We start from the raw sequence: 16411 nt of genomic DNA, 5'->3' as shown, positions 1-16411 counted from the left end.
TTTTTTTTTTTTTTTTTTTTTTTTTTTTTTTTTTGTGAGACAGGATCTTACTCTGTTGCCCAGGCTAGGGTGCTGTGGCAAAATCTTAACTGCAGCCTTGATTCCCTGAGCTCAAGTGATCCTTCCGCCTCAGCCTCTCAAGTAGCTGGGACTATAGGCAGGCACCACCATGCCTGCTTACTTTTTAAACTATTATTTATTTATTTATTTTGAGATGGAATCTTGCTCTCGTCACCTAGGCTGGAGTGCAGTGGCACAATCTGGGCTCACTGCAACCTCCGCCTCCTGGGTTCAAGCAATTCTACTTTCTCAGTCTCCTGAGAAGCTGATATTACAGGCACCTGCCACCACGCCCATCTTTTTTTTTTTTTTTTTGTAGTTTTGGTAGAGACCAGGTTTCACCATGTTGGCCAGGCTAGTCTCGAACTCCTGACCTCAAGTGATCCTCTTGCCTCGGCCTCCCAAAGTGCTGGGATTACAGGCGTGAGCCACTGCGGCCAGCCAATTTTTTAACTTATTGTAGAGATGGAGTCTTGCTATGTTTCCCAGGCTGGTCTCAAACTCCTAGCCTCAAGCAATCTACCCACCTCAGCCTCCCAAAGCATTGGGACTACAGACATGAGGCATCGTACTAGACCCACAGTTGTTTTTTAGTGGATAAAAATGCAAAGAATAGCAGTAAAACTTCTATTACCCAATGGGGATTTCTACTATGATAAAATATAAAATGAACCAAAGTAATCTAAATGTCTAGCATATAAAAAGTGCCCACTCTGGCAAAGCTGATATTGAATGAAATGTATAAATTGGACAATAAGGAGAGAGCATGTAAAAAGGAGCTCAATAAGTTTAACTGTTAGACTCTCGATCCTACCAGAAGTTCCTCTATCTTCTCCTTTATCTTCATGCTCAAATATACATTTTTCTTTTTTTTTTTTTTTGAGATAGGGTCTCACTCTGTTGCCCAGGCTGGAGTGCAGTGATGCAATCTCAGCTCACTGCAACCTCTACCTCCCCTGCTCAAGCAATTCTCGTGCTTCAGCCTCCTGAGTAGCTGGGATTACAGGCACACGTCACCACACCCAGCTAATTTTTCTATTTTTCTGTGGAGACAGTGTTTTGCCATGTTGCCCAGGCTGGTCTCAAATTCCTGAGCTCGAGCAATCCACCTGCCTCAGCTTCCCAAACTGTTGGGATTACAGGCTGAGCCACTGCACCAGGCTTCAAATATTTAAATATTTTAAAGTCCAGAGTAAATAACATGCAAACATACATACACAGACATCTTTTAATTTTTAAAATATTTTTAACACGATGCAGTTATTTAAAAAATTGTTGGGCCAGGTGCAGTGGCTCAAGCCTGTAATCCCAGCACTTTGGGAGGCCGAGGCGGACGGATCAAGATCGCCCTTGGTCAGGAGATCAAGACCATCGTGGCTAACAGAGTGAAACCCCATCTGTACTAAAAAACTACAAAAAGAAATTAGCTGGGCGTGGTGGCAGGCGCTTGTAGTCCCAGCTACTTGGGAGGCTAAGGCAGGAGAATGGCGTGAACCCAGGAGGTGGAGCTTGCAGTGAGCCGAGATCGTGACACTGCACTCAAGCCTGGGTGACAGAGTGAGACTCCGTCTCAAAAAAAAAAAAAATTATTTTTCCATTTTCTTCTCATTGCCTACATATATTGTTTCATAAATACTCTTATCTTTAGCCAGGTGTGGCAGCTACTGGGGAGGCTGAGACGGGCAGATCACTTGAGGTCAGGAGTTTGAGACCAACCTGGCCAACATGGCGAAACCCCGTCTCTACTAAAAATATAAAAAATAGGCTGGGCACGGTGGCTCATGCCTATAATCCCAGCACTTTGGGAGGCCGAGATGGGCGGATCACTTGCGGTCGGGGGTTTGAGACCAGCCTGGTCAACATGGTGAAACCCTGTCTCTACTAAAAATACAAAAATTAGCTGGGCGTGGTGGTGCACGCCTGTAATCCCAGTTACTCGGGAGGCTGAGGGAAGAGAATCCCTTGAACCCGGGAGGCGGAGGTTGCAATGAGCCGAGATCACACCATTGCACTGCAGCATGGGGGACAAAAGTGAAACTCTGTCTAAAAAAAAGAAAGAAAGAAAGAACTAGGAGAAATATTTTCTCCGTGTTTACAACTTCATAACCATTTTTAAATAATGGTTGAACACCTCCTAAATGTGATAGAGTAGGTAGTACAAATAAGCAGGAAGGCAAATCCCTGTTTTGGAGGCATTTCTGTAAAGAGACATAGGACACATATTGACAGATATCTGCATGCACGCTTGTGTGTTACAGCTCTTGTGTAGATGGTAACTATGTAAACAGACCTTAAATATGGAGCTGGGCAGAGGAAAAGAAGAAAGGCATAGATAGAGGGTGATTTGATTCATACGGTGTTTTAGTCAGGCGGAAAGTAGTAGGGGAAAAATTGAATAGATATGAATAGTTGCAGATGAGAAAAAGAAAAACTCTTTACCTAGATGGTGAAATATACTTAATTTTACAGAATGGACTAATTTAGGAAAAGATGCAAAGTGGAGGAAGTAAATTGTTTTCAAAGGGCTCTGCTGTGATCATTCATTCCATCATGGGGCTGGAATGTGAATGGAAAAATTCATTCAACCATGTCCAATAGACTCAGCAAAGGCCCATGGAGCCCATCATTAAATTATATTTTTTAGATAGAAAATAAATAGAATTTAAATTGTAGAACAATTTATATAATAGTTGCTGGGGTATAAGAGGTGCTTAACTTTCAGAGCAAACTCTAGTGGGAAAAGTGCACAGCTCTCTGGCTTAGCAAACAGCAAATTGTGTTCAGGTAAATAAGTGACAAAGAATTAATAAGGTGGTAAAATGTTAAAATAAGAACCAGCTTCAACATTTTTGAACCTGAATATATTTGTTCTTAGCGGGTATTCATTACATTTGAAAGGAAGTGTGAGCAACCTAGGAGATAAAGTTTTACTGGAGTTAAAATTTTACTTGTGCCACAACTAGTATTCACTCGGGATATGAAAGCAACTTCATAATTAACCTGCAACAGAAGTAGCAAGACTGCTTACCTATCATCCTGCCACTGATGCTCTTCTGCAGTTCCTTGAAGAGAGGATACAGCTGCTTCCTTACTGTTTTCAAGGTTTCTTCTAGGAAGTCTGCGAAGCTGGACCATGTCTGTAGCTTTGCTTCGCAGAAGTAGATGGAAGAGGGGGCCTTTCCCCATTGGGATCCCAGCCAATCACTAAGAACTGACAAGATTTTCTTCTGTTATTATTGCAGGCTTGAGCTCAGATGAAAGAATTCTACGTCTTGTTTAAAGTACAACAAAAACTTAGTTGCATTTGTATTGAGTTTATTATCGTTTCTCATTAGAAGACTAAGACAAACACCCATCCTCTGTTTTCAAAGCTAAAATTAGAAACTCAAAAAGGATTCAATGAATCATTTCAAATGCATCTCTACTCTTTGATAGCTGAGGCTGACATATTCCATTCAAAGTTAAAAAACAAAACAAAACAGCTGCTGGATTGTGCATTGGGAAGCTGAGAAGTCATCTAAGGAAGAATGCTTTGCTGTATCTTTCCAGCCTACAAGTGAAAACACGAGAAATCCCACACTACACGGCTTCCCCATCAGGCCACTGAAAGTCAACCCTGTCATAGCCAAATCCTTATCTTTCTTAAATTATGTCAAACTGCTACCTCGCTCTACAAATCTGTCTACAGGACTATAGCAGATGCTTAAAGAAAGTTTCTCTTCTTAAAAAACAATTACTGGATGATGCACTGGTATGTTAAATTTGATTTTCTGTCCTGAGTGGATACATAGCCTTACTTGCTTTGTTTCCTCTACTGTTACTGATAAACATGTGGAAAGCTTCACAACATGTTTTTGTTTTTGTTTTTGTTTGAGACAGAGTCTTCCTTTGTTACCCAGGCTGGAGTATAGTGGCGCGACCTCGGCTCACTGCAACCTCCGCCTCCCAGGTTCAAGCAATTCTTGTGCCTCAGTCTCCCAAGTAGCTGGGGTTATAGATGCATGCCACTACTGCCTGGCTAATTTTTGTATTTTTAGTAGAGACGAGGTTTCACCATGTTGGCCAGGCTGGTCTCAAACTCCTGAGCTCGTGATGCTCCTGCCTCGGCCTCCCAAAGTGCTCAGATTACAGGTGTGAGCCACCGCACCCAGCCACAACATACTTTTTTTTTTTTTTAAATAAGGAGAATGAGAACAAGAGAGGGAAAAGGAGGATGAATAGGAGGAAGGGAAGGCAGAGGAGGAGAAAAAGAAGAAAACCTGTTCCCAGCCAGATGTGATGGGTCACTCCTGTAATCCCAGCACTTTGGGAGGCCGAGGTGGGTGGATCACAAGGTCAAGAGATCGAGACCATCCAGGCCAACATGGTGAAACCTCATCTTCACTAAAAATACAAAAATTAGCCGGGCATGGTGGTGGGCGCCTGTAGTCCCAGCTACTCAGGAGGCTCAGGCAGGAGAACCGCCTGAACCCAGGAGGCAGAGGTTGCAGTGAGCCAAGATCAAGACCGCACCACTGCACTCCAGCCTGGCGGCACAGCAAGACTCTGTCTCAAAAAAAAAAAAAAAAAAAAAAAAAAGAAGAAGAAGAAAGAAAGAAGGAAGGAAGGAAAGAAAGAAAGAAAAAAAGAAAGAAAGAAAACCTGTTCCCTATTACCAGCAACAGTGTTCACAGCCTGCTGTGCTCTGCTAGGCCAGTTCTCTCTCTACAGAGCCAAATATGCTATCATTTGGTGACGTTGCTATATTAACTAAAATTAGCAAGTGACCTCTGCTTCAAAACTATATTAGGTCAATGCACTTTTGTTTTATCTATAAAGAATCTTTTCCCTTACCAGTTTCACAATTGTGCCAGTTTTCCCAAGTTCTAAAAGGCCCTTGGCATTTAGGAGTAGAGAAGCAATGCTTTATATAGTTTGCATCACTCTCAGCCCTACTTGATAGGAATCAAGGGTGTTTTAAAGCGGAAAATGACTGGCGTCAGTGTAACAAAGCAATTTGACTCTCTTGTTGGTCAGCCCATGTTACATTTTAATCTAAATTTGCAGCTTTAGTACCTAAATGAAAGTTTGCTTTCAGGTGTATTTTCTCTGATTGTTTTTCCTCTCAGATAATGCTACTGTAATGGAAACTAAGCCAGCCTCTTTGCCATCTCTTCGTAGCTACAATTTATTTTTCCAAATAAAACCATATTGACTATATTTTACCAAGAAAAGTTATTCTTTGTACTTATTATTTTTCTAGATCAGCAACTTTGCTTAATTGTTAAAGATTATGTTTTCAACAGAGTTTTTGTAAATGATGGTTTGGGGCAAATATGTACAATAAATAATTCTCTTCTAAGCAAATGACTGAATGATGTGAGATTACCTAGTTTGGGAAGTAATAGCGTTCCTTCAGGGGAGGAATGAAAGAGAGTAATGGATATCAGCCATACCAGTACTATTAACTGGATTTTGTCTTTTGATGATCCTGGAGTTGGCTTGTGTTATTGGACATGGCACTCAGCTCCCATAACACTTACTGTGCTGGTAAGAGCCAGTTGCAATCCCAGTGGGGGCCGTAAAGAATGTGCCAGTTAGTTGAGACAGCTGGGAAAGAACTTCAGTTCCTGCTTCTGCATAGTCAAAAATACTTTTGTTAGTTTACTCATATGTTTTGCCATGGAAGATGATATAACTTGGATATTTGTTCCCTCCAAATCTCATGTTGAAATCTAATCCCCAGAGTTGGAGGTGGGGCCTGGCAGGAGGTATCTGGATCATGGGGGCAGATCCCTCATGAATGGCTAGTGCCATCCCCTTAGTGATGAGTGAGCTCTCACTCTGAGGTCACACAAGATCTGGTTGTTTAAAAGTGTGTGGCACCTCCTCCCTCTCTCTTGTTCCCGCTCTTGCCATGTGACACGCCAGCTGCCCCTTCACCCTCTGCCACGATTATAAGCTCCCCAAGGCCCTCACCAGACGCCAAGCAGATGCCAGTGGCTTGCTTCCTATACAGCTTGGAGAACCACGAAGTAATTAAACCTCTTTTCTTTATAAATTACCCACCCTCAGGTATTTCTTTATAGCAATGCAAGAACAGACTAATCCAGAGCAGTTAAATATTATGTACGGGCACTAAAGAGATGGCCGAGAAAGGCCGCTAGCAGTTCTTGTCTTCCATTCAAACCACTCCATTGAACAGTCCATGAACACTTTATAGTTCACCCCTAAATACTGAAGCCGAAACAATCTGAGGACTAAACTCCAGGATGGGGAAAGAGGGCATGGAGTTTGATCTGGGGCTTATTTTCAGATTTGGAATACCCAGCCCAAAGAAAGAGAAAAATCTATGTATTTTTTCTAAAATAGTCTGACTCAAAGGATAAGTCTCATTATAAGAGGACAGATTTTAAAAAGTTAAACACAGGATGGAATATGATGATTAAAATTTAGCCCCTTCCCTGGGCAAAGACTTCATGACTAAAACACCAAAAGCAATTGCAACAAAAGCCAGAATTGACAAATGGGATCTAATTAAACGAAGCACCTCTGCAGAGCAAAAGAAACTATCACCACAGTGAACAGGCAACCTACAGAATGGGAGAAAAGTTTTGCAATCTATCCATCTGACAAAGGGCTAATATCCAGAATCTACAAGGAACTTAAACAAATTTACAAGAAAAAAAGAAAAAAACCAAAAAAAACCCAACCCCATCAAAAAGTGGCCGAAGGATGTGAACAGACACTTCTCAAAAGAAGACATTTATAAGGCCATCAAACACATGAAAAAAAGCTCATCATCACTGGTCATTAGAGAAATGCAAATCAAAGCCACAATGAGGTACCATCTCATGCCAGTTAGAATGGTGATTATTAGAAAGTCAGGAAACAACAGGTGCTGGTAAGGCTGTGGAGAAATAGGAATGCTTTTACACTGTTGGGGCAGTGTAAATTAGTTCTACCATTGTGGAAGATGGTGTGGTGATTGCTCAAGGATCTAGAACCATAAATACCATTTGACCCAGCAATCCCATAACTGGGTATATACCCAAAGGATTATAAATCATTCTACTATAAGGACACATGCACACGTATGTTTATTGCAGCACTGTTCACAATAGCAAAGACTTGGAACCAACCCAAATGTCCCTCAATGGTAGACTGGATAAAGAAAATGTGGCACATATACACCATGGAATACTAGGCAGCCATAAAAAAGAATGAGTTCATGTCCTCTGCAGGGACATGGATGAAACTGGAAGCCATCATCCTCAGCAAACTAACACAGGAACGGAAAACCAAACACCGCATGTTCTCACTCATAAGTGGGAGTTGAACAATGAGAACACATGGACACAGGGAGGGGAACATCATACACCTGGGCCTAGGACGGTTGGGGGGAAAGGGGAGGGAGAGCATTAGGACAAATAGCTAATGCATGCAGGGCTTAAAACCTAGATGACGGGTTGATAGGTGCAGCAAATCACCATGGCACAGGTATACCCATGTAACAAAGGTACACACACTGTACTTATATCCCAGAACTCAAAGTAAAAAATAAATAAATAAATAAATAATAAAAAATAGCCCCTTCAGTGGCACAACATATAGATTGAATTATTTAATTCAGCATACAGGTTGAATTACTTGGAATGAAATGGGTAATTTATTTTAACTATTTGTGGTCCAAGAATAAATACTCCAAAATGCTTCAATTGCTTCATGAAACAAGATGACAGCAGCTGAAAGTTTGGGGTGTCTCTCACCTACTGATGTCTACAGCACTTTCATTGACAAATTCATCGATGAAATCAAATAGAGAGTCCAATGTACATACATAGTCAATAGATTTCAACAAACGTGCAAATTAAATTCATTGGAAAAAGGATAGTAGTTATAAAGAATGGTGATGAAACAACTAGCCATATGTAAAAAAAAAAATTAACTTCTATCCATATCTCATATATCACATTAAAAAAATAGTCAAGTGGATCACAGACCTAAAATCAAACTTAAAGCTATAAATCATTTAGAAAAAACATAGGAGAAAATCTTAGTGGCCTTTGGTTAGGCAAATCGTGTTTAGATATGATGCCAAAGCATGATCTATATAAGAATATTTGATATATTTGATTTCATCGAAATTAAGAACTGTACTTCAGGCTGGGCGCAGTGGCTCATGCCTGTAATCCCAGCACTTTGGGAGGCCGAGGTGGGCGGATCACCTGAGGTCAGGAGTTCAAGACTAGCCTGGCCAACATGGTGAAACCCTGTCTCTACTAAAAATATAAAAAAAGTAGCTGGGCATGGTGGCGGGCATCTGTAATCTTGTAATCCCAGCTACTCAGGAGGCTGAGGTAGGAGAATTGCTTGAACCTGGGAGGCGGAGGTTGCAGTGAGTCGAGATTGTGCCATTGCACTCCAGCCTGGGTAACAAGAGCAAAACTCTGTCTCAAAAAAAAAAAAAAAAAAAGAAGAAGAACTCTGCTTGAAAAGAAACTGTTCAAAGAAGGAAAATATAAGTCACAGACTGGAGAAAATATTTGCAAGTTACTTATCCAGTATGTGCAAAGAGTTCTTAAAACTGAATAAGAAACAAACAACCTAGTCTTTAAGATGGTCAAAAGAATGGCAAATAAGCATATGAAAAGATCTTGAGCATCATTAGTCATTAGAAAAATGCAAATTAAAACCACAGTGAGATACCACCACATACCCACCCGAATGGCTAAAATTAAAAAGACTGGCCATACCAAGTGTTAGAATGATGGGCAGCTAGAGTTCTCAGATACTGCTTGTGGAAATGTAAAATGCTAAAGTCACTTTGGAAATCAGTTTAGCTGGTGTTTTTATAAAGTTAAACATACACCTACCTATAACCTTGCCACTCTACTCCCAGGTATTCATCCAAGAGAAATGAAAGCATATGTTCATAGCAGCTTTATTTGTAAAAGCAGAAACCAGGAAGAACTCAAATTTATCTATCAACAAATTAATGGGTAAACAAATTGTAGTATACATGTACAATGTAATAATTCCCAGTAGTAAAAAGGAGACATTGATACATGCATCGAATGGATAAATCTAAAATAATGATTGAGTGAAGAAAGTCAGACAGATAATACATACTATATGATGCCATTTATAGAAGATTCTAGGTCAGTGCTCACTTTGGCAGCACATATACTAAAATTGGAACAATACAGAGAAGATTAGTATGGCCTCTGCACATGGATGACCTGCAAATTTTTGAAATGTTCCATATTAAAAAAGGAAAAGGAAAATTCTAGGCCAGGTGGGATGGCGCACGTCTGTGATCCTAGCAGGCTGAGGAAGGAGAATTGCTTGAGCCTAGGAGCTCAAGACCAGCCTGGGAAGCGTAGGGAGACCCTGTCTCTACTAAAAATAAAAAAATTAGCCAAGTGTGGTGGTGTGCGCCTGTAGTCCCAGCTACTCAGGAGGCTGAGGTGGGAGGATCGCTTGGCCCCAGGAAGTTGAGGCTGCACTGAGCCTTGATTTCACCACTGCACTCCAGCCTGGGCAACAAAGCAGACCCTGTCTCAAAAAAAAAAAAAAAAAAAAAAAAGGAAAATTGCAGAAGATGAAAACTAATATACGTGAAAGAAAGACCAGTGGTTGCCTCAGGTTGGGGGTCGGGAGAAGCAAGAGAGAGAAATTATGGAATGGCATGAGGAAAGTTTTGGGGGTAATGAATATGTTCATTTTCTTGATTTTTCTTATGGTTTCATGGGATAAGTATACACATGTCAAAATTTAGTCAATTGCACACTTTAGTTATGTACTGTTTATTGTATATTAATTATATTTAAAAATGTTTTTAATGCCAAAAAGAATGAGTCTCAGATTCTCAGATTTTTGGCTTATGCAGTAACTGTTGAATGATATTTTTACGGAGGAATCTGGGGAAGGGGTAGGTTTGGTGCTGGGGAGGCAATCAAGGGTCTGATTTAACTTTGAGGTGTCTATTAAATGTGAAAATTAAACATCCAGTATGCAGATTCCAAGTGGGAATTAGATATGAGTCTGCAGCTCAGAGATTTCAGAGCTGGAGACATAAATTTCGGGGTTCTCAGCATATAAATTATATTTAGAGTCATAGTGATATAGTTTGGCTGTGTCCCCACCCAAAATCTCATCTTGAATTGTAATAATCCTCACGTGTCAAGGGTGGGACCAGGTGGAGATAATTGAATTAAGGGGGCAATCTCCCCATCCTCTTCTCGTGAGAGCGAGTGAGTTCTCATGAGATCTGATGGTTTTATAAGGGGCTTCCTCCTTTGCTTAGCTCTTCCTCCTTTGCTTCCTCCCTCCTGCTGCCATATGAAGAAGGACGTGTTTGCTTCGCCAGCCATGCAGAACTGTGAGTCAATTAAACCTCTTTCCTTTATAAATTACCCAGTCTCCAGCAGTTATTCATAGCAGCGTGAGAACGGACCAAGCGTGAGAAAGGAATAATACACATAGGAGTAGTGAGACTGCCTAGGGAGGAGAGTGCGTATGTGGAAAAGGAGAGAGGCTAGGATCAAGCCGTAGAGAATATTTAAGGATCCTGCAAGAAAGAAGAACCTGCAAAGGAGACAAGAGGGCACTGAGGTAGGAGGAAACAGGGAGCGGGTGGTATTAGGGACAACAAGAGAAGGAGTATTTCAAGAAGGGGCGTTCCTCTGCATCAGATGCTTCCAAGAAGTCAAAGTGAGATGGGAATGGAGCAGGGACCACTGGATTTGAGCACGTGGAAGTCACTTACAGTCCTCCAAAAGCAGTGCCAGTACAGACAGAGACCCATTGGAGGAGCTTGAGGAGAGTGTGGGAGGTGAGGAAGGAAGGCCTTGAAGCAGCAGCGTCAACATAACCTGGAAACTTGATAGAAAGGAAAATTCTCCAGCCCCACCCCGGACTTAACTGAGTCTGAAACTCTGCGTGGGACCCAGCAATGTGTAGTTTAACCAGCCCTCCAGGTGATATGGATGCACGCTCAAGTCTGAGAGCCTCTGGTCTTGTCAATTGAAAAAGTGGCGAGGGAAAGCTTGTTGTCCTTTTATTTTTTTAAAAGACAGGAGATACTACAGGTGTTTCTGTTTGATAGAAACAATCCAATAAAGAGAGACATGAGGGCATAGGAGAGGATTGGATGTAGGAAGTCTGGAGAAGATGAAAGGCAACGGGCTAGATTCCAAGTGCAGTATCTGAGCTTGTTTGAGACGGGTGCTGCTTCCATCAAGGCAGAAAGGGAGACAGAATAAAAAGTAAAAGGTGGAGCTAGTGGTGGATTCGATGGTGGGAGGAAAATTAGGGAGTTCCCATATGATTCTGTTTTCTCAGGGAACTAAAAGGTGAGGTCAAAGCTGAGAGACAGGGTTATTGAAAGATTGTCTAAAGAGAAGAGATAAAATTGTCATCTCAAAGAGTGTGAAAATGAATTTACCAAGGAAATTGCTCATCAGTGTTGCAATCCCATTTGACAGTTATGTCACCAAAGTAAAGTTAGACCAATCAGAACAGTTGTATCACTTACTCCAACAGTCTTTAAAGCTGCTTTAGTACCCACAGGTATAGCGTGTGCAGAGAGTTGTGTTTTAACTAACATTGGGATTTAGCCAAATGAATTGGGATTTACCCAAAAAAGACAAGGAAGTTCAGATTCTTAGCAAGGGAGTGATGATAAAGTTGGGCCATTAAATCCAAATTTAACAGGAAAGGAAGCAAAAATGAAGACGTGGTGATAGTGAAAAAGTTGGAGCGTGTAGGCTGGAGGTCTTAGATAAAGAATTGCTGGGCCAGGTGTGGTGGCTTATGCCTGTAATCCCAGCACTTTGGGAGGCCGAGGTGGGCGGATCATGAGGTTAGAAGTTCTAGACCAGCCTGGCCAATATGGTGAAACCCTGTCTCTACTGAAATTACAAAAATTAGCTGGGTGTGGTGTCGCATGCCTGTAGTCCCAGCTACTTGGGAGGCTGAGAAGAATCGCTTGAGCCCGGGAGGTGGAGGTTGCAGTGAGCCAAGATCACGCCACTGCACTCCAGCCTGGGCAACAGAGTGATACTCCATCCAGGGGAAAAAAAAAAAAAGACGAAAAGAATTGCTGTGGTGGGGGTATTTGAGTACATGATTTGAAAATGGTTCTCAAAGATAAATACTTGAAATCAAGATTTTAGGGGTGATACAGCTACTGGGCTGACAAGCCTAAGAGGGATGCCTGAAGTGGTGGAAAAGAGATATTTGGACTGAGAAGTCAATGATCTTTGATGCATCCAGGTGAATATTACATTTGATGAGAATTTTGGGGCCCAGAATGGGGATGAGAAGCCTAGTTTTTGAGTGTCATTAAGTTTCACTTGAGATAATTTTATGTCACTGAATCCACTTTCCCCCCTTTATTCTTATTCTGCCTTTCAATACTTTCCCAAGTCCTTTCTTCTTCACTTAAAATATTTGTTTTGTTCTTATTATAAAAGTAATATTAGTTCATTACAGGAAATTGAGACAAAATAAATTAAAGGGAGAAAAAAAGAAAGGAAAACTCACTTATATCCAACTAGTGTCAAGACCTTGGTATACATCCTTCCAAATCTTTTTCTATAAATACATACACCAACTCACGCATGTTGTAAACAATGAGATCACGCCATCTAACTCTTTGTAACCTAGTCTTTTAAAACTAAGTTCAAAAGTAGAAAAGTAGGAAAATTACAAAACGCATCTAGAAATAGGTGCTGTTAATATTTTGGTATATTTCCTTTTAGATTTTTCTATGCGTATTTTCTTTTTTTTTTTTTTTTTCCTGAGGCAGAGTCTCACTCTGTCGCCCAGGTTGGAGTGTAGTGGTGTGATCTTGGCTCACAGCAACCTCTGCCTCCCAGCAGATTCTCCGGCCTCAGCCTCCTGAGTAGCTGGGATTACAGGTACCCACCACCACACCCAGCTAATTTTTTCTATTTTTAGTAGAGATGGGGTTTCGCCATATTGGCCAGGCTAGTCCCGAACCCTGACCTCAGTTGCTCTGCCCACCTTGGCCTCCCAAAGTACTGGGATTACAGGCATGAGCCACCACACCCGACCAGCGTATTTTCTACATAATTGAGATTTAAGAAATATATATATATGTAACTGGAATAACTTTGTAAAATTATTTACATGTTTTAAAAAATTCTTTCCCATTCTTTTTTTTCCTGTCCCCTGATTGAAGCCTGCCAGGGGCTTGCTTTGCATATGTCCAACAGTCCTGTGAAATTTGAGGAGTAGAAAGAATTTTAAAACTCACAGTTCCCCAAGGAATGGCTAACAACAACAACAACAACAAAACAGCATGAGATAATTTAATTTCACATTCCCTCTCCCCTGCTCTGCTTGGTAAAACATTGTCCATGAATCCAGAGCTTTTACTGAACAGATCTCAAAGAGTGAATTTCACTTAATGCTTCTGAAGTTTCTCTTCAAGCATAGAAATCAACTTTGAATCAGAGTTGCTGATTCTAGATAGGCAGCCACTTAAAATGATATCAGCAACCTTAGTCATTAGCCATACTCATCTTTATAAAGCACTTCGCTGTTTTTAATATTATCTAAGAATATATACTATATTTATTATTTAAATATTTATGTCATCTTGATATTCACAAGTCCTTAAGACACACTAAGATACTGTTGTTCTAATTTCATATGAGGAAATGGAGGTCCACAAGTTTGCCTAATGCCACAAAGCTAAACGATGGTGTGGATGGAACTCAAGTTCAGGTTCTTGGTCACCAAAGTTCATGCCTACTCCAGGTTCAGAAGGCAGCAGGGGGCGTTTCCTCGGATTGAATGATTATGGCTCCTATGATGGTCAGGCACCTTCCCTTATATCCTGGATGCTGGTTTTATTGTGTTTTCCAGAATAAATATAAATAATGCTGCTGGGTCTTGCCATTTAGGGACTGTATTTCTGCAGAGACAGGTTACTCTCATCACTATCCCTCACTGCTACTTTCCTGAAATACCTGGATATGTGAAGTATAAAGAAAAAAGAAATTGAAGCATGAAATGTGACTGAATCATTTGACCCAGGGGCATTTCAGTAATTCACAACATATCCCCATGAAGTGGCAAGGCCACTGTCTCTGTACGAGGTGTTCCGAGCTAACCTGATGCTCCAAGGGGCACGAAGAAGTCCACGTGACCCCCTTCTTCTTCAGTGGCCACATAGCTTCCTAATTTCTCCCAGAAATCTCTCACTTCAGGCCTCAGTAAATTTTTAACACCAATTTTATAGCCTGAGGAAAAAAAAATCAAAATGTCATATTAGTTGGTAACATAATCCTGAACAGAAATTATTAGCAGTTTGTGAAAATGTAAGCACAAAACCAAAATGCCATCGGCCTGTAAGACCAAGATACCTGAGGCACCTCTGCTTCTTCCTGCACCGTGTCGGGGCCATCACCATGGCCCTGTTCTCCTTCACATCCTGGGTGAATTGGACCGTATGCACTCCGGTTGAGGACACTGCATTTCTGCCTCCACTGTGCCGCAGGGTAAGGTATCAGGCACATGCAGGGTTTAGGGTGGATGGCCAGCAAGTCATGGGACTTTGCAACCAAGTTCCAAAGTAGAACTGTTTCCCAGGATTGTCAATCAAAAAATAAATAGTGCAGAGCAGAAGTGAGGCTCCCAGAGATGGTAACCATCAACGGAAACTCTCCTTTTCTCTCACTTCCCGACAATTCTGTGTGATGATTCCGCTAAGCTGCATGGGTCTGGACCCATTTCTAAAGGAGTCCTGGAAACTCCACATTCCCAGGCTCTGGGGATGAAATGAAAACAGGCAAAGAATTCTGGTGTTTCACTCCCTCCCACTGGGAGGGAGAAAGGACTTCTTCATGTGACAGGGTAGCCGACTTTGTTTTGATGTTGTTTTGAAAGCAAAAGCTTTTGGGAAAACACCACAATTATACAGAAGGAAACTAGTTGTTTGAGGTATTTTGTCATTGTTACTGTTGCTTAAAAAAAAACAAAATAAGGGCCAGGAGCGGTGGCTCATGCCTGTAATCCCAACACTTTGGGAGGCCGAGGCAGGCGGATCACAAGGTCAGGAGTTCGAGATCAGCCTGGCCAATATGGTGAAACCCCATCTCTACTAAAAATACAAAGATTAGCTGGGCATGGTGACGCATGCCTGTAATCCCAGCTACTCAGGAGGCTGAGGCAGAAGAATCGCTTGAACCCTGGAGGCGGAGGTTGCAGTGAGCCGAGATTGCGACACTGTACTCCATCCTGGGCGACAGAGTGAGACTCCATCTCAAAACAAAACAAAAAGGCTGGGCGCGGTGGCTCAAGCCTGTAATCCCAGCACTTTGGGAGGCCGAGACGGGCGGATCACAAGGTCAGGAGATCGAGACCATCCTGGTTAACACGGTGAAACCCCGTCTCTACTAAAAAATACAAAAAAAAACTAGCCGGGCGAGGTGGCGGGCGCCTGTAGTCCCAGCTACTCGGGAGGCTGAGGCAGGAGAATGGCATAAACCCGGGAGGCGGAGCTTGCAGTGAGCTGAGATCTGGCCACTGCACTCCAGCCTGGGCGACAGAGCTGGACTCCGTCTCAAAAAAAAAAAAAGCAAAAAAACACCCAGAATAAGGAAAAGGCAGAGTTTGAAAACTTTTCTTACCTGGAGAACAAAAAGGCTGAGATCAAGAAACTCTAATAGGACATTCTACACGAGATAAACTTACTCCCATCATATAAACTTGCCAATATCTCTGCACCATTTAGAGAAGAGTTACTATGTCATTATACATTTAAACCCCAAACAAATAGTATCTGTGCTTTACTTTGGGAGGACATAGAAAAACGATGTGGAACACAACTTGCCCTAGGCACAGGTAAGCTAAACAGGGAAAACCAGAAGTAAGGTAAAGTGAAACAAAAGACAATTGGTTTCTGCCAATGATAAATTTCACTGAAACTTTCCAAGTACATGAAGTCCCAACCACAGAGATGACAATTTGACAGGTGACTCAGGGACTCACTTTGCCATTTTGCTGGTTTACTCCAGCCATATCTGGGACCATCTTATTCCTTCTCTCCCCTCATCCCACAATGATGGAAGAGTTCAATTGCGTAAGTTTTAAAACAATTTTACTTTAAGTGTAAGCAAGGAAGAATGTAAGTTATAAGAATAGAAACTAGATATTTACTTCTAAAACATTCATCATCTCTTTCTCCTGAACAAAAGTAACCATTGAGGTTTGTTTTGAGGGGCAGGGGGTTGGGGGTTTTTGGTTTGTTTTTGCTTTTGTTTTTGTTTTTTTTTAAGACCAGGTCTTGTTTTGTAGCCCAGACTGGAGTGCAGTGATTCAATGGCTCACTTCAACC

The 16411-nt window shown here is 41.6% G+C and overlaps 1 protein-coding gene and 1 non-coding gene across 10 annotated transcripts in view; one reads left to right on the top strand and one right to left on the bottom strand.

The window, feature by feature from the left end:
• The window catches only part of ECT2L (epithelial cell transforming 2 like), a 111705-nt gene that overhangs the window by 42380 nt on the left and 52914 nt on the right, over positions 1-16411 (bottom strand). For 7 of the 9 annotated variants that reach the window (XR_012433488.1, XM_005551975.5, XM_005551976.5 and 4 more), the window contains 3 exons: positions 14187-14315; positions 5583-5675; positions 3089-3271 (listed from right to left, as the gene is read on the bottom strand). Coding sequence is in view for 8 of the 9 variants with exons in the window: in XM_005551975.5 (XP_005552032.3) it covers positions 3089-3271; positions 5583-5675; positions 14187-14315 (405 nt within the window). In the remaining variant the exon portion in view is untranslated. The remainder of the gene's footprint in view (positions 1-3088; positions 3272-5582; positions 5676-14186; positions 14316-16411) is intronic. The other 2 variants (XM_045391448.3, XM_074037127.1) reach the window with 1 other exon arrangement.
• LOC123573137 (U6 spliceosomal RNA) lies at positions 9205-9311 on the top strand. Its single transcript, XR_006697886.1, has one exon. It is a non-coding gene; the product is annotated as a U6 spliceosomal RNA (small nuclear RNA).

This window comes from Macaca fascicularis, chromosome 4 (genome assembly GCF_037993035.2).
Source record: "Macaca fascicularis isolate 582-1 chromosome 4, T2T-MFA8v1.1".
NCBI classification, from domain to species: Eukaryota; Metazoa; Chordata; class Mammalia; order Primates; family Cercopithecidae; genus Macaca; species Macaca fascicularis.
This window is presented reverse-complemented; position numbering and strand designations above follow the sequence as displayed.